This window comes from Phyllostomus hastatus, unplaced genomic scaffold, assembly GCF_019186645.2.
Source record: "Phyllostomus hastatus isolate PE091 unplaced genomic scaffold, TTU_PhHast_1.1 phas_scaffold_1066, whole genome shotgun sequence".
In the NCBI taxonomy this organism is placed as follows: Eukaryota; Metazoa; Chordata; class Mammalia; order Chiroptera; family Phyllostomidae; genus Phyllostomus; species Phyllostomus hastatus.
In genome coordinates, this window is record NW_025334004.1 from 16,202,172 (window position 1) to 16,227,658 (window position 25,487).

General features: G+C 40.3%; 1 protein-coding gene across 1 annotated transcript in view; it reads left to right on the forward strand.

Moving 5' to 3' along the window:
- Nucleotides 1–25,487, forward strand: part of CFAP58 (cilia and flagella associated protein 58) — a 105,603-nt gene that overhangs the window by 36,945 nt on the left and 43,171 nt on the right. The window contains exons 10-15 of the mRNA XM_045854520.1: nucleotides 10,852–11,013; nucleotides 11,963–12,109; nucleotides 16,639–16,779; nucleotides 18,002–18,225; nucleotides 20,852–20,963; nucleotides 23,792–23,896. Coding sequence (XP_045710476.1) covers nucleotides 10,852–11,013; nucleotides 11,963–12,109; nucleotides 16,639–16,779; nucleotides 18,002–18,225; nucleotides 20,852–20,963; nucleotides 23,792–23,896 — 891 coding nt within the window. The remainder of the gene's footprint in view (nucleotides 1–10,851; nucleotides 11,014–11,962; nucleotides 12,110–16,638; nucleotides 16,780–18,001; nucleotides 18,226–20,851; nucleotides 20,964–23,791; nucleotides 23,897–25,487) is intronic.

Here is a 25,487-nt window from a genome sequence, read left to right on the forward strand (position 1 = left end):
TGACTTCCAGAGCGTACCTTGTTCCAAGTTTGTCCATTTGGCCCAGCAACTTCTTTTAAAGCTGAATCTATGGAAAAATAAGAAAAGCAATGATTTTTATAAAAGAACAGTCTTTAAAATAAGTGCTATATATATTTGGTATAATATTATGTACCATTGAAATCACATGCTTGAAAAATATTTTTAAAGATGGGTAATATGTTCACAGTATGAATCTGATAAAAACAAAATGCAAAATTATACAGGGTGGAGCAAAAGGAGGTTCACAGTTATTTGAATGGACAATAATACAGTAATGAATAAATAATAATACAAGAGTAAACTGTTTTGCACACTCACAACTGTAAACCTACTTTTGTCTTACTTGGCATATAGGGTTTTACCCCAGTTTCATCTGTGTGTATAGGAAATGGATTGGAGTGGTTGTGAGGGTTAAATGAGGCAGTATTTATTGTTATTAGTTAGAATAATCCTTTGGTACATAGTAAATGTTAGTAAATGTTTCATAAATACAGAAGCAAATAAGTAAATAAATAAATTTGTTGATAAATAGCTCAGCAGTATGTTTAAAGTGGCATTTGAATGTAGCTCTTCTCAGCTTATTGTTAAATGCCAGTAAGGTGCAGACATAGACAAAAACTTGTAACAGCATCAAACACTAGGGCTGACATAAAGCCTGATGCTGAAGTAGAAGAGAGAATGGATGAGAATTTTAAAGCCCACAAAGGTGACCTCAACCCCATGGTTCCTTGAATTTACGATCTACCTGGACCTCAACCCATGGTTCCTTGAATTTACTTCAGCAAAGAGACCACCTGTGAAGAGCTGGAAAGATGCTTTAGAACTCTCCACCCTCTCTTCCCTGACTCAGTGTCTCTACTGACCAGGTCAATCCCCTTCCTGCTAGTCAACTGTGTATGTCTAGCTTTGTGGGCAATTATGGGGAACACAAAGAACAAGTGGGAAGGCAGTGTGGAACTGGTGGTTGCTCAGTGCATCCTGAAGATGGTGGCTTGGGGATGTGGTAGGGCAGAGAGCATCACCCCTGAAAGTGGGGCATACTAGGAGTTACTGTTTTCCATAGGCTACATCACAGGGATAAGGGATAGGCATTGGGGCCTGGGGCTCCTCCAGTGTCACTAAATCAAAGAATACTAGAGGTTGGGTACCAGACAGAGCTCTGCACACCACTGTGTTTCCACCTGTAGTTTTGAAAGTGCATTCCATCACCATCCTGCGATACCTAATAGAGCTGCTCCTAGGGTATAATAAATCCTACCTTGCTCAAGGATGAATAAAGAAAAAAGCAGCTTAATGGGGCCTATGGAAAAAATATGCCTTTGAAGCAGAGAAGGAGAATGGCCTCAGGAAGCCCCAGGGTAAAAGCATGGCTTTGAAAATCCCTCTGTGGAAAGATACTTAGGTTGAACCCTCTGAAATGGCCATTTTTTGTAAGTGAAAAGCAATTGATGCTCAGTGATTTCCTAAGGCTCAACCTAATGGAAGAAAATGTTCGGCTTCCTCCAAAGAGTATAAATATACAAAAATCAGTGTCAGGTTTTGTCTAATGTAAAGAAGAGTGTTTGTTTAGTAAAATACCTTGATCCTTGCACTGGTCTGAAAGGTGAGGTCCAAGGAACCAGAGTGAATCAAAGGGAAATAAGAAAAGTAGAAGAACTTGGGGAGGGGAGGAAGGAGGGGCATGTGGAGGAGATGGGAAAGGATGAGCGAGGAGAGCAGACAGCACTAACGTCAAAGCAGTAGGTTGGGTTCTCCTGGAAGAGGGGACCACGGGGAGGACCCAGGGGTATGCCCCACACTGTTTGGTTTTAATTCTTCGCTGTGCTCTGTGCCTCAAACCCTCTGATGCATCAACCCCAAGTCTGGATTGCCCTGTGCAGGGGGCAATGCATAGGGTGGTGATGGAAGTGAGGGCACACATCCTAGAAAGGGGTCAGTGTGGGCAAGAGACAAGGGGCTGAAGGACAATCTAGACTTCTATGAAAACAGAAAATTAAAGCCATAATAAATAGGAGAAATAGAATTCTGTCCCCAATTCCTGCTTTACAGAATGGGGATTCTTGACTTTTTGTTGTTACGGGCAGGGTGCTCCCAGAAGGACATGTGACTATCTTTGGGTTGTAAGTCTGAGATGACTTGACCTCTAGGGTAAAGCAAAGATAAAATAAAATGAAAGAGATGGATAGAATAAGGAGCAGTCCTAAAGAGACCAAAAAACAAACGAACAAAACCCAAACAAAATGAAAACAACGGCGGATTTAAAATCCATGTTGAAGCTAGTGAAGCACAGAACTGATGCTGTGGAGATGGAATCAGTGGAGGGCAAACCTGAGTGGTTCTCCTGGAGCGCAAAGGGGAGAAACATGAAAGATGAAAATTATCAAAGAGAAGATAGGAGATAAGAAGTCAGGAAATAGAAACCAGCTTATTGACAGTTGGTCCCTGATGATGGAACTGAGCCCCAGATTAGAGATGGGATGGGAAAATATTTTCTGGAGATGAAGGGAGCGCTGTGCAGTCAGTGACAGGAGGATCTCCTAGAGACTTGCCCTGGAAGAAAGCTGTGTGTGAGTGTGTGTGTGTGTGTGTGTGTGTGTGTGTGTGTGCGCGCGCGCGCGCAGTTTACCTACAGTGGTAAAGAAAAGCACTGTCTGAGAATTAGGCAAGAAGATAAAGCAGAAGCCTAGCTGCCTTCGTGTTTTCATAGGAAAAGCAGTAGAAGGACATGCACCAACACGTGAATTGTGGTTATAGCTCGGTGGTATGTCTAGATACATATTGTTTTAATTTCTTTGTTTTGTGCTTTTTATATTTTTAAATTTTTCTAAAATGATGATGCATTACTTTAGTATCCTGTTCCCCCAAAGGGAAGAAAACATTAATAAAACCTTGCCCTTCATTCAAGGACTAAATCAAATCCCACTCTTCCCAAGGATCCCCACTAAAAGTCACCCCTATAACCTCTCTGTACTTGATTCCCCTGCCTGGTAGTTGAGGAAATCCTGTTAACTTACTGTTACTTGCATTTGCCTCGCTCTGCTTGCAAGCTCCCTGAGGACAAGGCTCATTCAATTCTGAGCTCTTCCTGTTACTTGTTCACTAAATAGGTATGCACACAAATTTTTTTTAAAGAATGAATGGAAGCCTAATTAGATGTCTGAATTAACTAGTCAAAGACTTACTTTTAGGTGTCTATAGTAAATTCTTCAATAATATGTGCATCACTATGGTCTGCCCTCCCTTTAAATTCATTTGTAACATGTCACAATGGACAATGTTGTCTGAATTTTCCTTGGCAATTTTAGGTGTGCGTGGCTTCTGGAAAGGTCTCTTTTTTTTTTTCTGAGCCACAAAAAACAGTATCAGAATTTGCCTTCTGTGTTTTTCTTTATAGAGATAAAAGGTGCAATTTAAGAGGCTGAAAGCCCTACATTACATTTTATTAATCAGACTCAGCACTTGCAAACGAGAAAGAAGATTCCCTTTTGAGCCAGAATTGGATGGCTCAGAATCCCAAACCTTTTCTTACGCGTTTGTCTCAGTAGACATCTGTTATAATATTGTTGCATGATAAACAGTCATCAGATCTCACTGGCAGGCAAACATAAGCACTTATTTCTCACTGACACACCTGCAGTTGGCTGGTGGTCAGGGGATCTAGGCTGGGCTTGCCTGGGCTTGACCCAGGGCAGGGGGCTGGGTCCAGTTTTGCTCTACATGTTTCTCATCCTCCCGGATGCATGGTATTATCATAGAGAAAGGAAGGAATGTGAAGGAAAAATCTAACCGCGCAGGGACATTTTTTGGCACTCTATCTGCCTAATGTTCTCTGACATCCCATTGGCTCTGGCAAGTCACATGTCCAGGCCCAGCCTCAACAGCAAGGGCAAATAGACTCCTTCCACAGAGAGGATGGGGGCAAGGAAAGGGAGTGAATGTTTGTGGAACCGTAAACTAATCTATTAGAGTGTTTCAGCACTTTTTTTATCCTCGTGGTTTTTCCTCTGCAGCACTCTAAATTTTACTGTTCAGATAAGTTGAGAGGCACTGGGTATGGCATTACAAGTTGTGGTCCACCATATTTACTCTTTTTCTGAGCTGTTACAAATTCTAGGTAAAACCATTTGTAGTTAATTATTAAGTCTGAGGAGCATTTGGCACATCATGTACTCGGCTCCCTTTAGGACCCCTCTTTATTCATGCTAAATATTAAACTTCCGGGCTTTGCCCCCCAGACATTTTCATGCCCAAAAGCAGCCTTTCACAAAGCATCCCTGCTCACAGGCTTCTCAGCTCTCTGCTTATTTGCCTAAAGAGTGTCACGCAAAGCTCTTCTAGACCGCAGTTCCGAGAAATGAATAATAATGTGCTTTCAAGGGCTTGGAAGTAAGTGAAGAAAGCAAAAGATCAAAGAAATATTGTTCACTGAATAGACAGTTCATAATGAAATGAAGCTCCGGTTTCTTTGATATTTATTTGAAGTTTTATACAGAGCATCTTTAATAGGCTAGAACCCTGGAGAGGAACTTCAAGGGGACATACACAAACTATAAGCTTTTTGTATTATAATAAAAGAAGTATGTTATGGATCACTATTTTCCTGCAGAACAGAATAGGATCCATAGAAAAATCAAACTGATTTGTTAAGTCCTGATAAAGCAATATGACATAATGCTAACCTATCATGATAATCTGTTAGCATTTATGAAATGATTAAATTGTGATATGCTAGGTACCTATATACTGGTACAAATACACATTTTTTTCACTCAGATCCTATATAATGGCTCTCTTGAGGTAGCGATTGCATGATTATATCCATCATAGTATAATATAATATAATAATTATTAAACAACAGACACATAGATATGCTGCTACACATTTAACATAGAGGTTAAAACAAGAAAGCAAGAAAATGAAGACTTAAAATTTCACATGTCTGGGCACATAGGTCCTTTTTTTCAGAGAGCGAGTTTTTCAGTTTCATTATAGAAGGTAAAGGCGTTGTCAGCATTCAAACCATTGACACTGAGTCAGAAAAACTCATTTGAGAAGATTATTGCACTGATATTTCATCAAATGCAAGTTAAAGGGTTCCAAATTCAGTGACCTACTTTCTTACCCTGCCTTCGTCTATATAATGTTTTGACTACGCTGCAGCTTTCCATAATGTGTTATTGATTTTTATCTCAGTCTTATTTCTATTGGCAGGTTGTTTTAACAGAAAAAGAAAAGGTAGAAGGAGCAGGTTATAAACTGGGACTGCACCCGGATAGCGCACCATAAGCATTTTCTGGGCTCCTCTGAAGCAGACCTACAAATACTGGGAGATCCAACTCCCTGGCTGTAATAAAACTTTCTATATTTGGGTGTGATTTATCTCATGAGTTGGTTTGAGGTATCTAAAATGTAATCAATTAATTAATCTCCAGCCGCACTGCTGGCATCCCACATTCTCTGATAAACCGTTTTTAATGGGTGACATTTTGCTGACTAAAAGTTTTGCTCCTAAGTAGTGAAGTAACACCCCACACATTTTGTGAATTTTCAGGACTGGAACTTCTGTCTGGCATTGCTTTGAATGATTTCCATCAAAACAAATTGGTTCCCAACACGTAGAACTAAATGGCTTTGTAAATTGTCTTTTTCCTTAGTATCAATACTTTCCCCCCACCTATTGTCATTTAACTTAAATGACTTTGATCTTCTTGACATCATGTTGGGTTCCTACTACTTCCAGCTTCAAGAAGGCAGAAGCGAGATTGTGATTTTGTGCATTGTACTGCAGAGAGATGGATCCTGTTGGTTGGATGCCCAGAAAAGGAATGCTCTTGACTGCATCCTTTCTCTGGAGTATTATTCTGTCTGTGCAAAGGATTGTGCTTGTTATGACGTCTCTCAGAGTGATTGAAGAAGGCTTTTTTACTTTTCTCTGTTGTGCTGCTTGATATTCTGAATGCCGATCCTGTTGTTCAAAGTGTCTTCAATCTATTCACTTCAATGACCCCCCAAAAAGGTGATCATATTCATAAAATGATTACATTATAGGCCAAGAGAGCATCTTTCTTTCAAAAAAAATAATAAAGCAGGTAACAGACCCAGTCACAGATACCTTATTCGGGTTTTGCATTTATTCCGTTTTAGTCACTAGTGGTGGTAATGTTGAAAGGCCACCCGCTACTAATTTAAACCAAATTTTTATTGTTGTTCAATTATAGTTGTCCTCATTTTCCCCCCACTGCTCTCTCCTGCCCTGCCCATACCCTGTCTCACATTCAATCCTCTGCACCCCCTCTTGTCTTGTCCATGGGTCCTTGATATACTTGTTCCTTGAGTTGAACCTTCCCTTTTTTCTCCCCATTATCCCCTCCCCTCTCCTCTCTGGTCACTGTCAGTTTGTTCTTTATTTCCATGTTTCTGGTTCTATTTTGCTCGCTTGTTTGCTTTGTTGATTAGGTTCCACTTATAGGTTAGATCGTATGGTATTTGTCTTTCACCTCCTGTCTTATTTCACTTAGCATAATGCTCTTCAATTTCATCCTGCTGTCACAAAGGGTAAGAGCTCCTTCTTTCTTTTTGCTGCGTAGTATTCCACTGTGTAAATGTAGCATAGTTTTTTGATCCACTCATTTACTGATGGGCACCTAGGCTGCTTCTAGCACTTGACTATTGTAAATTGTGCTGCTATGAACATTGGGGTGCACAGGTTCTTTTCAATTGGTGTTTCAGGATTCCTAGGGTATGATCCTAGCAGTAGAATCACTGGGTCAAAAGGCAGTTCCGTTTTCAGTTTTTTGAGGAAATTCCATACTGTTTTCCACAGTGGCTGTACCAGTCTGCATTCCTACCAACAGTGTACTAGGGTTCTCTTTTCTCCACAACCTCGCCAGCACTTGTTTGTTGATTTGATTATGATGGCCATTCTGACTGGTGTGAAGTGGTATCTCATTGTGAATCTAAAGATATGGATCAAAGAAATGATGAAGAAGAAAAGGGATTTCTTTTCATTTCAGATCTATCCACATGCTTCTTGCCTAGACCTCCTCATCTCAGCTCTTCTAATTTTGTTCATTCCACACCTCAGACCAACCTTCCATGCCATTCACCACATCTCAGTGTTGAGAATACATCTATATCTGTATATATTCTTACCTTGGGCCATTTTCTTTCCACACAAAGTGGTGATAGAAAATAATAATAAAACAGTAGAAACAAAAATATGTTGTACAACTTTAGTTGCATAGATTTAAAAAAATTGGTTGAAATAGATAAATCTTATTCTCTCAAAAATGTGTGTATATTTTAAGGTTTGACTCAAGAAGAAGTAGAAAATGTGGGAAGATCAAGCCACCAAAAAAGTTGAGAGAAAATTAGCTCCAACATCACACTGAAGGCCTAATGGTTATAGAATTAAGCTTCTTCAAATTTTTAAGAATCAGATAATTCTCAGACTTTAAAATATATTTTTGATAAAGTTAGAAAAAGTGCTGTTTATACACTTTGTATTCTTTGGGATAATATTGATTGGCATTTCTTTTTTTTGTTTATGCTATCACAGTTGTCCCCATTTCCCCCCTCTCTTTGTCCCCCTCCACCCAGCCCGCCCCCACCTCCATAGTCATTCCTCCACCATTGTCCGTGTCCATGGGTCCTTCATGTATGTTTTTTGACTAATTCCTTCACCTTCTTTCAGGCAGTCCCCACCTTCCTCCTCCCTTCTTATAGCTAGCTGTCAGTCTGTTCCATGGTTCTGTTCCTCTGGTTCTATTTTGCTCATTAGTTTATTGTGTTAATTAGATTCCACCTTTAAGCGAGATCATGTGGTATTTGTCTTTTACCGACTGGCTTATTTCACTTAACATAATAGTCTCCTGCTCCATCCATGCTGTCACAAAAGGTAGGAATTCCTTCTTTTTCTCTGCTATGTAGTATTCTATTAATATGACCCATGCCTTCTGAAATGATAATGAATATAATCCAGGCCTATGAGAGCCCTTGGGGTCTGAGGTTGGAATGGTTGAGGAATCAGAAGTCAGAAGCAGTTTCCACAAATTATGTAAATGCCAAATATTAACTGCTTGGATAAGAGGGGTAGGACCATCTTCAGATTCATTAACCTTCTAGTGTTTGAGTCTTTCATAACACTTTGTGCATATCTCAGTTTCCTGGATTTATCCACTCCTCGATTATCCATTTTGTGGTTGAGTCAGTCACTAGAGGTGAACTTGAGGGTAGGAAAGGAGCCTTATTCTCCTTTACATCACTAGTGCTTTTACAGTGTCTGCCATGGGTAAGTCCTCAATACATGTTCACTGAGTGAGTGAATACATGGTTGAGTGAATGAATAAGTAAGTGAACAGAAAGGGACTCAATTTATTCTTTGAAACTAGCAGAAATTGTGATTTTAAAATAGAATAAAAAAGAAAGCAATAGACTTAGATCATTTATGAATATGTATGCAGAATCCCAAGTGAAATTCTAGCTAACCAAATGCAACAATACATTGAAAGAATCACCCAGTGTTACCAAAGAGAGTTTATCCTGAAACCACAAGGAGCGTTTTCTATTAAGAAAACTATGGCCGGTGGTATGGAAATGTAAAGCGTTACAGCCAGTTTGGAAAGCAATCTAGCAATATCTATTAAAGTTTAAAAAGATCTGTGTCTTTGAGCCAGATAGGCCACTTCTGGGAATCCATCCCAACAGAAGTAAAAGCACAAGTGAAGGAAGTAAAAGGACATATGTACAGAACTGTCTATTGCAGCATGGTTCAGAGTGGCAAAAAGGTGGAAACCAAGTTAATGCCCATCATGGGGAAGAGCTGAGTATATGGCGGTACCCCTGCACAGTAGAGTATTAGAGCTCCTCCATGTGGTTTCCACAGGGTATTCTCCAGTGATTAAAAAGCAAGGTCCATACAACTATTAGTACATATAAGAAGATTCCATTTTGCATAAAAAGAAATAAAAAATAAAAACAAAACACCAAAAGCAAAACAAAAGAAAACAAATTCCTGTATCCGTATATGTACTAGTTGAATAGCTATTCAACTAGTGCTATTGCTTCTTCAACTTCAGTTTCCTGGTTTGTAAAATTGGGGTGATGATAATGTCTATTGTACAGGTTTTTTTGGAAGATTAAATGAATTAATACTTATGTGTAACATGCCTGGTACATAGAAAGTGCCTGAGAAGTATTAGCTATTGTTATGATGATGATGTTACAGACCTGAATAAAACACGCTGAATTCAAAGAAAAATCTGGAAGAACACACACTATATTGTTACCCTGGTTACTGTATGTATTGATGAGGGCTGATGGGAGCTGAAGGGAGAGGGAAGATCCAAATGAATAAGGAAAAGAGCATAAATGTGTGTTTCACATGTATATACTTATTGTAAATGGTGACACGTAGAATTATGTACAAAGAGATATAATTAATTATAAAAGGAATACAAGTATATCAAATCAATAGACCCAAAAAGAAAAAAATGCTACAAAATAATATATGCTGAAAAGTTGCTTTGTAAAATTTAATCCCATCTCTCCTTAATTGTAAGTCCAAGAAAACTTGGAAAGGTGTTTATTTAAAGATATAAAGGATAAATGCATTAAACACCAGCCATCACAGACTCTGGAAAAACATTCCAGAACAAGGAAAAACATTACCACAGGGTTTCTCCAAGTGCATTTTCCAGAACACTAATTTCACAAGTGAAATAAGAAAATTCGGCACCGCAACGATGTGAGAACATGTTATTCATAGGTACCCCACACCTGTGTCATGGAATGTCAGCACAGCAAAATCTAAGTACTTCTTCAACCTTGAGGTTCTAGGTAACCTCTTTTTCAGAAGAACCTTCCCTTGGCCATGTTATTTCAGGTCCATCCCCTTCCTATCATTCTCTGTCACACTGCTGTTTATTCTCTCCCACTGTACCCAGTAATTAAGAGAACTTCATTGAAACGTGGTGACATCTTAAGAATTTTCTCCTTATGTGTTCTAGTTCTATGTGTTGTTTAGACCAGACTTCCATCGATTGAATCAGTCTTTCCTCACTAACCTTTTTCTACTTAAGAAATGTTTGAAGAAGCTTGTCCATAAAAAATCAGTTTCTGTGGACGTTGCAGCCTCGAGTCACGAGACTGTGATTCCTACTGCGTGGATTGCCTGCTGAGAGGCCCCGGCTCCCTGTGGAAATCCGCGCCTCGGTTTCCACACTTGCGAAAGGAGGCAGTCGCGCCTGAATCTTATCTTTCCTACAAGTGTTTTGCACACAATGGAACACATTTTTATAAAGCCCTTTGAGTTTCCCCGATGGAGTGAGAGTGACGTTCGCAAGACAGTGTTATGATTGCTGTCAATGTTCAAAGGGCACTTTCCTTTTTTGTGTTTAACTTGATCAAGATGCCTGTGTGGCCAAACAGCTAAGTTATCTCTTATCTTTCTAAGTGCTCTGTGTTAAGATCTGTTTAAACTTGTGCCTTTTTTTCCTTTCTTTCTTTTTTTTTTTTTTTGGTAGTTGGGGTGATCAGGGGAGGTTTTCAGAATTGAAAGAATTCCTTTATCCCCCACCCCCTTGTGATTACAAAATCACTGTGCTAAGCTTTCATGCTTGAGCAGAACTCCAGAGTAGAAAAAAGGAATGTTTGTCCCTAATCAGCTGGGTTGAATTTCTGTGTTGTATCACAGTGAGTATAGCCACAGCCAGATCGGCTGATTGCTGGCGTTTCTACTAGCTACCACCCCATGATAAAAATCTCTGTGTGTCCCGAATCGAAGATCACAGATGGGCTGTTTGACTATCTTCAAATACTTTCTCCGCCAGGTCCTTATGAACATGGAAGACATAAAAGTCCGTGAAATGCAGATTTTTGACTTCAAAAAGAAAATCGCAGAATCAGAGACTAAATTAAAACAGCAACAGAACCTGTATGAAGCTGTGAGGTCAGACAGGAACCTGTATAGCAAAAATCTGGTTGAAGCTCAGGTAAACAATACATTTATTTCTTTACATTTTGATCCCTTCCCATCCTGGCTTTACAGCAGTTTCTGTTATCCTAATGACAGAATTTAGAACAGATCAAGAAAATAATCTCATGGAATTCATTTATGCATAACTGTCATATTATTTGAAATGGAAATGATGTAACTTGATAGGATGTGAAGATCGTGGTCCTGCTTTTAATTATTATGTAGAATTGCTATTCTCCTGTTTCCAATTTTTAAAACTGCTAATAGCTGCTGTGAATCAGAGGGGAGCAGCTTACTCTTGTCATTTAATTGCAGAGCTTTGCTTTGTAATCTTTTAGTTATAATGTTGTGTGGTTCCAATTCCTCCCTTGTAAAACTAGGAATAAAGTGTGTGTGTGGCATATTCATTATGCATATTTTGTATATATCTCATAAGAATATTTTGCGAGTTCATGCTATAGAGTACTTTGAGGTTAATGCCACAATAGACTGTATTTTGCTGTGTATAATGCACATTTTTTGCCCAAATTTTTTAGGGGAAAATAAGGATGCACATTATGTATGGGTAGTACTAACTTTTAATCCACATACATTTTTAATTCTTTTATTTATGCTTATATGTTAAAAGTATAACTTTAGAAAGCAATAACTATATCTGTATGCAAAATAATACCCTGGAATATGATAATCAGTGTTATTTATAAAAAATTGATATAAAGTATTATTATAGTAAAAATTATATAAAGTATTAAAAGTTTATTTCCTTGACAGTTTGGGCTGAACACATGGGTGTGCATTTTACACGGCAAAATGCTGTACAAAGGAATAGCCGAGTTCTAACTATTCAGGAGACCATCATTTTGAGAGAGCCTCCCTTAGCAGTTCTTGAATGTGTATTGAACTTCCATAGAGACAATGGCGTCTATTTAATTCACTTTCAAACATTTCTCCTTTCATTTTGTTAGGATGAAGTAACCAAAATGAAGAGAAAATTACAGATTATGACCCATCAGGTAGATCAGCTGAAAGAAGAAATCTCTGCCAAAGAGTCAGCACTTGTGAAACTGCATCTGGAACAGCAGCGGATAGAGAAGGAGAAGGACACATTGAAGGTACAGATCTTATACTCAAAGTGATGGACCAACAGTCTATCTGTCCAACCCACGGAGGCAGGCTCTGCACTCACTGAAGGGAACAAGGAGCGGGGAGGACAACCAAGGCAGCGGGAAGATGAGCTCTGCCACCTATAGATCAGGCTACCTTACAGGGAGGGGGTGCTCCCAGGTAAACAGGGGTGGAGGCCATGGACAAGCACCCAGTTCACCGATGCTGGCTTTTATCACATCCGCAGAAGAGAACCCAGCAGGTCAGCAGTGCCCAAGGGGTCCTGGAGCGTGCAGCCTTCTTCAGTCCCTGCACGTTCACAACCCGTGTCCAGTTCTCGTGCTCACACCCAACCCTCCCAAGTAATGCTGTATTCCAAAGATTAATTATTACCCATAATGAGGTTCAAGGTGGAACTAACTGCCTTCTACAAATCCTACTTTAGAATAAGCAATGGCCTATGCCAAAGAGCAATTCCTCATTCTTTAGAGTTCGACTTTGGTTAACATTTGTTTCATTCGTGTATTCCATCACCAGGTATCTACACATATAGCTCCAAAGAAGCATCAAAATAAAATAAAATAAAATAAAATAAAATAAAATGAAATGGCAATAGGTTTCTGTTTTTCTGCCCTGGTCCAGCAGAGCTGGTATGTGTGGAAGATGATTAAAAGCTCCTGCTCCAGAGAGTCTGCTCTAAATGGGGAATCCTGGGTCTGGGTAGCTTTGGGTCATCAGTTATAGGAAGATGATTGCTTTGGACTTGCTATGAAACTATGATACCTTTTCCCTCAGCATTTCCCATTAAGGCAAAAACGAGTAAAAGAAAAAGGATGCCAGCTTGATTTATTATTTGGGGTTATCCAAGGGTGATTTGCAGCAGTGCTCAGACTGGATAATTCTGGCCTATCATTGAGCCCATTTGACATTCTGCAGGAAAATATGACAGCTCAAATGTTGAGTTTGAGCCTCTTGATTTTGTTAGCCTCACATTTGAATCATGTTCCACACAGGGGTCTGGATTTTTTGCATCTGAAATTCACAAACCAAAACCCTGGAAGAAATGGCATGTTTTCTAGTAACTTTGCTCCAAGAGACATTTAGCTTATTATTGTGACTTCTATGAAGCTGTGTGGGTACATAACCCTCTCTCCTGTTTGGTAGACCAGGAGATGACTTTGACAGGATAACCCAATTTATTACTTCTCCAGGCCAACAGACAAGCAATTGTCTGTACTAGGTCATCCCCGTTCTCATTTATCCCCCTCAAAAGGAAAAAGAATCTTGCTCCTTTCATGTCTCTTTTCCCTTTGCAGTTGCTACCAGGCTCTACCAACTCCTTAGGATTCTAGCCATTGACAAAATGTCAATAGTTCTCTGTAGACGTGGCTGCACCTGCCTTCACCTGCCCATTCTGTCCCAGTCTTGTTTCATTAGCACCGAAGGAGCCATCTCATTGGAGAGTCTGCCTTCTAGTCCTAACAAGCCCCTGATTCTGCCTCTGCACCTCCCAATCATCCCACGTCAATCTGACAGCACTTGGATTCTTGGTGAATAATTCAATGGCAAATTCTCCATGTCCAGAGCTCAGTATCCCATTAGTGACTAGCTTTAGGGCACCATGTCCTTTTACTTAGTGGACTCTAGAAGGATATAGATGGGGACTGTCACAAAGGGAGAGAGAGAAAGCCTAATTATTCTCATGGCTAGACGGCTTCATGTGGTCCTCTTTGTTTTGTTAGATGTTAAGAGATGACTTCAGTGAAACCCAGTGACTGTTGGGATCATGTATGAATGGGTGAAACTCCCACAAGTGTGGTTCTGAAGATATGATTTGTGCCTGTAGCCAAATTAGATGATAACTATCCCGTAAACACCGACCACAGAACAGTCTAATTATGGAGGCAGTGACTAAAAGTATGTCCAGCCATTGTGTTACAACCTTGCACCACCAGAAACACTTTGAGATATGCTGATACCTTGGCTCCACCTAGAACATTGCTTGTTTGGGTGCAGTGTAGTTGTTGCCGTCTTTTCTGGGTGAGACAGCTCAGATTTATAGCTGCTAAATGCATTAAACCCAAGGTATTTTGTTGATGTTAACGTTTGCTGCCAACATCTAATGCCACATTTTGTTTACAGCCCATAAATTTGTGACATAAGGAGACCATTCAGAATTTTGATATATTATGAAAAAAAAAACCCAAGCAATGCCAGACGCACGAATGGTTTTACATTCTAGACAGATAGTTTTACACACTGTTGATTGCATTTTAATATAACAGGGGTTTCATTTTGTTCTGCTGATGGATTCTGATCAGCTCTTGGCACTCAGGAACAGAGAAGTGAATGTTACACATCTGGGAAAATAAAAGTTTTATTAAAGAAAGCATGAGCCAAGCAGGTATTTTATTGCTGTCTTTGCTGTTACCTTAAATGATTGTAGGAATAGAAAGGCTCGTTCTTCAATTGCTTTCCTAATAGGCAATCCCCCAAAGTGGTAAATACTAGACCAGATCTTTTCTCAATAAGTATTTACTTTTGCTTATCCTGGGACCAAAACATATTTCACGAATGAACAAACAAAATGTTGTAAGAGAAGCCCTTAATTTTATAGTAGCTGACTGCATTTTGTTTGTAGCATATCACACATTACTAGGTGCACAGTATCTTGTACTGTTTGGGTAAGTTTGAGGCATGGAGTTAATAACTCTTGGTCTTCACGGATTAGAGGCAGGCCTCAAAGAGAGCTGGGTTGGCTCACAGGCACTTGTAAATACGGGGAGTTTTAGCATCCCCGTGACGTTTCTGGATGGGTAAGGGTGGGGGTGGTTCCCAATACTTCTCGAAAGGAAAAAATTATTACTTTCTCACTGTCATTTGTTGATCTGCAAGCCATTGAAAGACTGAAACCTTGGTAATATCTTGTCACTTCCCTCGTGATTCCTTGCATGAGGGAAAGCAGATCTCTCCTGCAATTTGTTTCTTCTTGTGCTCACCTGGTGTGTGATACCACCTGTCTTTCTAATTTGGGCTTGGACCCTCTAAAGATATATTCTTCTTTCCTCTAATATGGATACCTCTGGTTCCCTCTTGCCTATACTCTATAGTATTGGGTCTCCCAGGCCCTTCCCAGGCTGGCTCAGCTGTTTATCAGCCTTATCTCCTGCTGTTCTCTACCTAACACTCTCATCCAGCCACAGGGGATGCTTTGCTGACTGGTGAATGTATCGGGTACTTTACAGTCTGCATGTACTCTTGTTCCCATGGGCCTGACTGTTGACTACTCGCTTCATAAAACATACCTATCCACTTTCAGAATGTTTGTCAACTGCCAAGGCCCTGATTGGCTCTTCCATCTAAACACCAGGCAGAAATAGGAACTTGTTCCTATGGACTCATGTGTCCTTTTTCACACTGTACATAGCATTTACACACAGTAGTGTGGTTGGTTAATATCATCCATGGTTGGGGAATCCCTCACCTCTTACTCATCTTCTGTATTTGACTTGGAGCTATTGTGTGATGATAGCTTCAGAATCAGAAGAACTAGGTTGGAATCTCAACTCTGTTACTTACCAGCTGTGTGACTTTGGGTGTGAGTTAATTTGTTTTTCTTTGTCTCCTGTAATTGCATTTGTAAAATGGGGATAAGAGTAGCTATACAAAATACCTAATATCTTGCTTAAAATATGTAGGTCACAAATATACTTGTGGAAATGAAGTCAACATATTCTTTGATGAGAGCAGTTTTCCTTCTGAAACTTAACAGACAATAACATTCTTTCTCCATCATTCTTATGTCTTTCATGTAACCTCAAGAGCTTCACGATCTGACCTCTCCCAGGCTGTTTCCCTGACAACCCAAGTCCTCTGACCTCCTGTAACATCAACTCATTGTCTTTGTGACAATAAAGATATGGAAGCATTATTGCCTGTACTTGTTAGTATTTGCACAATTCTTGTATATCTTATCTTCTCATCTATATTGGAAGCACCTTAGCAGTAGGATCTATATATCTTTTAATACCATGATGTCTTTTCGGTTCCATCAAAATGTTTTGGAAGCTAGACAATTGGCTGTTAACTTTACTAATTTAATTTTTGCTTTATTTCTGTAGTTGATGTGCTGGTAGTATTAGGACCATTGCAGGAGCTGGTACATACAAGGACCCCCCTCCCCATGCTCACCCCCACACTATTCTTTGTGAATTCTCCTCACGTTTAGCTGGTAAGAGAAGTGCTGCTGAATGCCAATGAAGCCCTGTTATGCACATATAGAAAAATGATGGAAATCCCCCAAGGGCACAACTCATAGAATAAACATGATCACTCTAATGTGCATTGCTCTTCTTTACAGGCTGTGTGTATGCGCGTGTGTATAGCTTGTTTTGCTTGTGAGAGTGATCAAACCGTGTTAAACAAAACATCAGAGGAAAGTGTGAGAAGCACATTGTACATTTAATTCTGGGCCCTGCAGTCCTGGTTTGTGCTGTTACAGAGTGAAATTTGTCCGTATCTTTCATTTTTTTGTCAGGCCGAGCTGCAAAAGCTGAGACAACAAGCCCTGGAGACCAAGCACTTCATTGAAAATCAGGAAGCTGAAGAGAGAAAACTCTTGCGAATTATTGCTGAGGCTGATGGGGAGAGGCTGAGACATAAGAAAGAATTAGACCAGGTAGGAACATTTTCTCACTAGGCCTGTAGCTTATCAGCCAGCACAACTGTTTGATTCAACTCTTCACAAATCCTTGTTCTTCTCTAAGCTTTTCCATTCAGCTTATTGGAGGAAGAATGGTAGCAAAGGCTCATCTTCTGTTGATTAATTATGAAATATTTATTTATTTATTCAAGTCATATCCATGAGCACTTACTATGTGTCGGTCATTCCTGTAGGCACTGGGAATACATGGACCAATAAGAACATAAGATCCTGTCATCAGGCAGCTGATATTCTAGTATAATATAATTGCTCACATATAATTGCAATGAATAATTACATAATTTGGGGGTTAGGAACTTACATGCTTTTCAGAGATCTGGCAGGTTAAAAAAAGAAGTGGCCAGTGTAAGGCAATAAAAAGTGGTGGAACTTGGCAAGAGCTAGCCCACTATAAGCCATTTACATTTAAGCATTTATGAACCAGTGGGCTGGGAAATAAACAACCAAACACCTATGGGCCAAGGGTTATTGGATTATTATTACTATGGATTATTTGTTGTACTATTTCTCTTTCTTTTTTTAAACAAAAAATAGAGACATTTATTGAAGAAGATATAAGATACAAAAAACATCGTACATAGGACAACGACACCTCAGTCTCCTTTGAAGTAGGCACCTTGGGACCTCACACAGTTCTCTCAATTGCCATCAGCTGCCCCATCATATTTTCCTTTCTTTTTTTTTTTTAAAGATTTTATTTATTTATTTATATTAGACAGAGGGGAAGGGAGAGAGAAATAGAGGGAGAGAAACATCAATGTGTGGTTGCCTCTCGTGCTCCTGCTATTGGATACCTGACCTGACCTGCAACCCAGGCATGTGCCCTGACTGGGAATCGAACCAGTGACCCTTTGGCTCATAGGCCAACACTCAATCCACTGAGCCACACCAGCCAGGGACTGTCATATTTTCCTGAATCTCATTGACAGTCTGAAATCTCTTCCCTTTCAAAGGTGATTTTAGTTTTGGGAAAAACTAAAATCTAACAAGACTACAAACCCTCATGAAAGGAGTACGGTATTGATTATCTAGCCAGCTGTTTCCAGTGCCCCACTCGCTGGGTGCCTAGCACATGTGGGCATTGGCTAGATATTCATCAACCGAATGAATGCTGATGCCATCATGAAAAGTGCGACCTTTTATCTCCTGGTGGCCACATCCTTCTCTACCTTTCTAGGTCATCAGTGAGAGAGATATCCTTGGGTCCCAGCTCATTCGGCGCAATGATGAGTTGGCTTTGCTCTACGAGAAGATCAAGATCCAACAGTCCATCCTGAATAAAGGCGAGAGGCAGTACAGTCAGAGGGTGGAGGACATGAGAATCCTCAAGCTCGAGATCAAGAAGCTTCGCCGGGAAAAGGTCATTCTTGCCAAGAGTGTGGCTAATGTCAGCGAGCTCAGGTAATGGGAGACACCTCTGAACTGAGGCAAGCAGTCTGTGGGAGTCTCGGAAATGACCTTGTGTTCCTTTTGTTGATCATTGAGGTCTTTATCAAGTTGTATAAAGTAATTTTTCATATGTTGAAATTATTAGCAAATAATAACAACTTTTCCATACTTCAGAATCTACATTTTACCCTTTCTATGTCACAAAAAATGAATTAGTTCCCTTTCCGGGGAAAATAAGGGAGTGCAAAAAGATTTTTTAAAAACTTTATTCTGGATTTAAAAAAATTTTTTAAGTCAAATCACAAACACAAACTAGTTGTAATTCAGGAAAAAAGTTCCCATGAACTCTTTAGACTTTCTTTAATAAGACACTACATAAGGCATGGAGCATCAATATTTAAATTTAATTCTGGTAACATTTGCACATTTTTTCTTGGAATTATATACAGAATGAAAGGGGGGGGAATTTAATTTTATCACTATTTGAAAACTCTGTTTCCTTAGAAGGCAGCCAAATTTTATATCTCACTCTTGATTTATCTTCTCCAGCTTTCACTTTAGCTTAGTGCGCCTTCTTCTTGCTTTAAATCTTACATTATACAAGATGCACCTTCCCTTTGGGAAAACATCACCATGTTTTATACAGGCAATTGCAGGAACCAAATAAGAGGCTTGGTGTTTTCTTAGTAACTACTTTTATTCCCCACTGGCTTGTAGATGAACAATATCCTTAACAACCTTGGGACAAGGACACAGCTTGGATTACTTTCTTAAATTCATCAAATTAGAAATTAGTTTGGATATTTAGATGCAGTGAATACCCTCAGGAATATCAGAGGAAGTTGCCGCTACCAAGGATGGATCAATACTCTTTTTTTCTAAGAGTTGCTTGTATTTCAGATGATGAAAGTGATACAAATTCATTGTAGAAAATGTGGGAAATGAAGAAAAAATACAAAGAAGGGGTTAGAAAAATTGCTCATAAGTTTACTACCCAGAGATATGTACCATCATTGGCATTTTGGAGACAAATAGATGCATTCTCAAGTAGCTATTGAATGATCTCTGAGACCATCACTGAACTTGCCAGCCATGAGTTATTTTTATTACCTATACAAAGGACCAAATTCTATCTATTCCTCGTCAAAATTGCTGGTTTGTTGATAATAGATTTTATTTTTCTTTTCAATGGGAAAACAACTTAACAAAGACATTGGAGGCAAGCTGGCATGAATTCCAACATCAGCCTTGCTACCTACAAGCTGTGTGACCTTGGGGAAATCACTTAACTTCTCTGAGCTTTAGACTTGTGGTTAAAGTTAAACATGAAAACAAACATAATGTGCCTCCCACAGGGTGTAGTACAAGATAAGCCATCAGTCACAGTAGCTAATACTCTTGCCCTCCTCTTCTGATGACACTCTAGAAAACAGAAGTGTTAAAAATATGTTTTTCATCCTAAGCAGCTTGTTTTGAGCTCCCTGAGGAGTGAACACCATGCAGTTAATTCTAATAGCTTGTCTTGCTAATGAGGGGAAGTTGTATGATTGGTTTAAATGAAGCAATTAAGCAGAAGAGATGGCTTAGTATTGGTAATCTGCACACTCACAGCAAATGAGGACAGAAAGGAATTCCTTATTGCCCATCCTTGTTGCCCTTATCAATGCTGGCGCTTGCCTCTTCTCTACCCACTAACAAAGCCTCTTGTTCCACAGGGTGGCAGCCAGACCATGAAGTACCATGGATGGCTGTAGCACATTACCTACTAATTAGAGATTCTTGCAGATTTTAGAAGTATATTTGAGCCAGAGCTAGTCCTTTAGGACTTTTTCAGCCATCTGTGTAGTTGTGGAGTACCAGATAACATATCACTCCTAATTCGGTGTTTCTCAGTGCTGGCTGCACATTAGAAATTACCACTAGGAATTAAAAACCTACAAAATCCAAGCCACATGTAAGACTGATTACAGCAGAATCTTGCTGGGGGTAAGGGCCAGGCAAAAGCATGTTTTCAAAGCTTCCTCAGTGATTCCAATGGGCAGTTAGGGTGGCTGATACCTTGGCCTAATTGGTGTTAGCTTGTCACCCAGGTCTCTATATCTTGAAGTCAGGTGCCATACTTCGTGGTGGAATGTTGTAGGGTCTCTTGCTGCTAGTGTAGAGCCATTTAGAAACATTAAAAGGTATATTGACATTCTTGTAATTCACCTTCTCTGTTCTTTTCATGTGCTTCTTAATTCCTGGATATCCAGAATCATGATTCTGAAGCTGTGGTACTCTTCCTCCCCTCCCTCCCCTCCCTCCCCCTCCCTCCCCCTCCCCTCCCCCTCCCCTCCCTCCCCTCCCCTCCCCCTCCCCCTCCCCTCCCTCCCCCTCCCCTCCCCCTCCCCTCCCCTCCCCTCCCCTCCCTCCCCTCCCCTCCCCTCCCCTCCCTCTTGAAGCTAAGGCTGAATTTTGAGCTCTGCAAGAATTGGTATCATCTGTGTCTGGCGTGGATTAGGAGGCTGGTCTCAGTGTTCACAGAAGTCTCCTTAATTCCAACTTTTTGTATAAGATGTTAGTGTGTATGTAAAACCACGTAGAGATATATTCAAATGGGTGGAGAATTCCTTTGCAAAAAGAAGTGTGTCTTATTTAGGCAGGAGCTTTTTCACATGCAAAGAGAATTCCTGAAGGAGAGGACGCGATGCCGAGCCCTGGAGGAGGAACTGGAGAATCCCATGAATGTGCACAGATGGAGGAAGCTCGAGGTAACGTGTGGCAGAGCCTTCCTCTCACCCCCAAATCTCTTCTTCTACCCCACGTGGCTCTGTACCTAAAGCACAATGAAAAGCATGGTTTTATTCAATGCTATGCAAATTGTTCCCTGAAATGTAAGGCTGGATCAAATGTAAACTGAGTTCCCAGAACCAGATGGTTCACTTGGGGTTTGTTTAGAAAGTCTTGCACAGAATCCTTTCTGCCTAAAGAATCTAGTGGAAACTGTGAAGTGGCTCAACCAGTTGGGATTTTTCTCCTTTGGGTAGTTTTTGCTCAAACAGCTGTCCCGGGCCTGCCTGTTAGTCTTGGATAGTTAAATGCCTCTTTTCTTCAACCAGCATCTTCAAACATCTCTCAACTGGTCTTTGCATCTTTTTATTTCATGCAGGAATAAAAAATATGGCTTTTGTGAACTGGCCCTCCTTTTGAAGGACTAGCATTGTGTTAGCCAAACCCTTTCCCTTAGGGACCTGGAAACACAGCTGAAGTCCCATTGGTAGGTGATGGATAATAGAGGCATACCTCGTTTTATTGCGCTTCACGGGTGTTGCTTTTCCTTCTCTCTCTCTTTCTCTCTCTTTCTCTTTCTCTCCTTCCTTCCTTCCTTCTTCCTTTCTTTTACAAACTGAAGGCAAGACCCTCTGTCAGCTAAAAGATTAAGACTTGCTTGCTTTATTTGCAATATACGCTTTGTTACGGTGGTCTGGAACAGAACCTGCAATATCTCTGAGGTATGCCTATAAACCTCCTATTTTACTTGATGACTTCCTGATAGACGTTATCACCAGCATTGCAGACAACAGTTAAAAACAACCTCTGTTCATCCCAGAGAAACGTAGCCATCTCCTCCTCTAGTTGTACCCAGCAATATGGGCACCAGTAGGGGCTTTGAGTCGATGAACAGTTAGGATTTGGGAGAGTGTGTGTGTGTGTGTGTTTTTTTCCTTTTAATGAAGAAGGCTTTGCAGATAATGCATCATAAATTATTATATAAACATGAGGCCTGAATTTTAACAACATCCAGTCTTGCCAAGAGAATGTATGTGCCAGGTCTAGGCCCCGTGTGTGGATATCACTTGGCACTGCTTGGTGTTTCTTAAGCAAAGTCAGAGTTAATAGAATACCTTTTCCTCATTCTTTTGGACCCTCAGTTATTCCTTTTCAGATGCCAAGAGTGGTGCAGTTAGTTTACTAAACTAACAATAATATGGATGTCTGGGGAAGTGGAGCTGACGATTTTAAATCCATTTCCTGTCACATTAGTTCTTTCCATGTGTGTACAAGCAGATATTTAAAGTTTCCAATTGCATGTCAATTTTTATTTTAAAAATTAGAAAATGGAGATTCTGGGAAGCAGTTGAAAATATTTGGCTTCTGGATTAATTCAAAATGTCAATATAGTTGAAAGTGAAGCTTGGGCTCAAAGTCTAGGGGACAGAATATCAATTTATAAGGGTTGATCTTGTTTGAATTGTACACAGCTAGCTATTGAAGGTGCACCAGAGCATTACGGATTGATGACACCCTTTGAGAGCTGAGAGCTAAATGCCACAGTCATGTTCTGTTGTCAGTTATTAGCAGAAGTCCACGTCCTAGAAAGCTTCCCCATCATAGGCTGTAATGAATTTTCTTGTTGAGATTATCAGAGGAGAATCCTGAGGCTGAATGAATTAGGGAAGCCAGTCTCATTCCCACAGAAACGGCGATGATGGTAGGGGAGCCTCAGTGCATAGTAATGAGAGCCTGGCATGTTTGGGCTTGAATCCGGCTCTGACCCTCCCCTGTGTGGGTAAATAACTTAATCCTCTGAGCCTCAGTTGTCTTTTCTGTAAAAGGGGAAGGCACATGCTGTCTCATAAGGCTGTTGTGTGGCTAAAATCACTTAATGTATGAAAAATACTTGGCGCAGTGTCTGGATGGTGGCCCAGAATCAGACATCATGCATAGCAGCGATCATTATTGAGTTGTTACCAGTAGTATTATTTCCCTTGGTGGAATAAACATATTCGCTTTCCATTTATTGGCTAACTACAGCTGATAGGTAAGACATTAGCCAAACATCACTCTGTTTTGATAATCATCTCCTCTGTTATTCACATTGGGTTGGCCAAAATGTCTGCATGATTTTTTCCATATAATAAAAGACACATTTTCATTTTCACCAATAATTTTATTGATTTTGATATTTTGAGTTATGTCAGCTATCTCCTGTGTGGTGTAACAGAATAACATTGATTGCTCTCAGTTAGTGTCTTGATTTCATCACTGTCTACTTCAGCTGGTCTGCCTGACCGTTGTGGAGCCTTGTTCAGTGAGAAATCTCCAGCAGAAAACTTTGCAAACTGCTTTTGACATATTTGATCAGTCACAGCACCTTCTCCATACACTGCACAGATCTTTTTTTTTAAACATTTCAGTTGCTTTTTTTACCTTCTTGAAATAATAAAGCGTAATTTGATGAAAATGTTGTGTATATTCTTCCACCTTCAATATTAAAATGGCTACAGAAAAGTTCACCAATTTTGACAAGTGTTTTTTAAGTGCAGGCTGACATGACAGCTGTCACAATACAATCTAACAAAATTGTTTCAAATGAAGTTAAAGACAACTAAGCACTACTAGAACCATCTTACAGAAAAAACAAACAAACAAACAAACTTTTTGGCCAACCCAGTATGTTTTGGTTTTAAATCTCTCTGTACTGGGTCTGCAGGTGTGCAGTAGATTTCAATAAAACAATAATTCTTTTGCATAGGGACCGCGGTGCTTTGAAACTGATGGTGTCTCTAAGCTGCTTTATTTTGTTCCCCTTGCACAGGCCAGTGACCCCAGTACCTATGAGCTGATACAGAAGATTCATATGCTGCAGAAGCGTCTCATCAGCAAGACAGAAGAGGTGGTTGAGAGAGAGCTGCTCCTTCAGGTAGCGTTTTCATTTTCTGTACTGATTGAACACGTGTATTTCCTTAGCTCCACTGTCTCCAGGACTGTGTGTTTTTGAATGAAGTTATTTGGCCCTGTTGCATGCCCCATTTTTAACTGTAGATGGCAACAGTGACTCACACACAGAGAACAAACAACCTGATTAATTGGCCTTTTATGCTGCCATTACTGAGATTTCAAGAATTCCAGATAATAAGTTCAAGGCTAGAGTTACTGCACTGGGAAATGTGAGCTTCCCTCTACCCCAGCTTTGCTATGGTTCTATTTGTTAGGTCCTTTGAAATACTTATCTTCATTGCTTCACATAATGTGAAATGGCTATGATTTTGATTTTGAAAATTAGCTAGTTGTGCATAAAGCACAACATGTCTTTTTGAAGATTTGTGAGAGTGAAATGGCAGGAAAGATTTCTTTTTGAGGATTTTAGGCAGTTAGTTATTCTGGAGCAATCAGGTATAGTACCATCCTTTTAGGCCTGTGTCTTTGCAAGTACCCGTTGTCGCCTCCACTAGCATCATCATGCCAGATACTGTGCTGGTGGCTTTACCTGCCTTGAGAGAAACATCGATCAGTTGCCTTTCGTATGTGCCCTGACTGGGGACTAAACCCGCAACCCAGGCACGTGCCCTGACTGAGAATCAACTGGTAACCTTTTTCTTTGTGGGATGATGCCCAGGCAACTCAGCCACATCTGTCAGGGAACAATTATCCTTATTATTTCTAATTCCAAAGCATGTCATCTTAACCACTGGGTCACCGTAAGTAACATGAAGAAGTTCTGTATAGGAGCAAGAGGCTTTTGCTCCTTCTCTACATTCTGCCTTAACAAAGACATCTTTCCTGAAGTTGGATATATGGTGAGTAGCTTTTCAGAGTGTCACTATGCTGCGTGGCCCACAGGGGTGTTCCTGGGACAGATGAACATGGTAGTTAAGAGGACCAACTGGAGAGTCAGATCTGGTCTTGAATCAACTCCATTTTCTTTATATTTCATCACTTGGGGAGAATTACCTAAATTCTCCAAACCTCATTTACTCCCTCTGTTAAATTGGTATAATACTACTCAGTTTCATTATGGGAGGAAGGTACTCCTGCCAGAGCATATGACTTTGAATTCCTGTCATAAGAATAACGGATTAGTGCATGGGCACTGAAGTCTAGCAGCCCGGGGTTGGAGCCGTGACTCCACCATTGGCAGCCATGTGCCACACCCCCAAGGCCATGATAAGTGGCAGAGTGGGCACTCAAACGAGGCAGTCCACTCCAGAGCCCACACTTTCTACCCACTTCATCATCCTGCCTCTCCAGTTAGTATCACCTTGTTAGTTTCAAAGAGAACCAATGTTTTGGCCTTGGCTGGTGTGGCTTGGTGGATTGAGCACCGGCCTGCAAACCGAAGTGTTGCCGGTCCAATTCCTTTTCGGGGCACATGCCTGGGTTGCGGGCCGGATTCCCTGGTGCAGGGCACGTGAGAGGCAACCACACATTGATGCTTTTCTTTCCCTCTCTTTCTCCCTCCCTTCCCCTCTGTCTAAAAATAAATAAAATCTTTTAAAAAACCCCCACGTTTT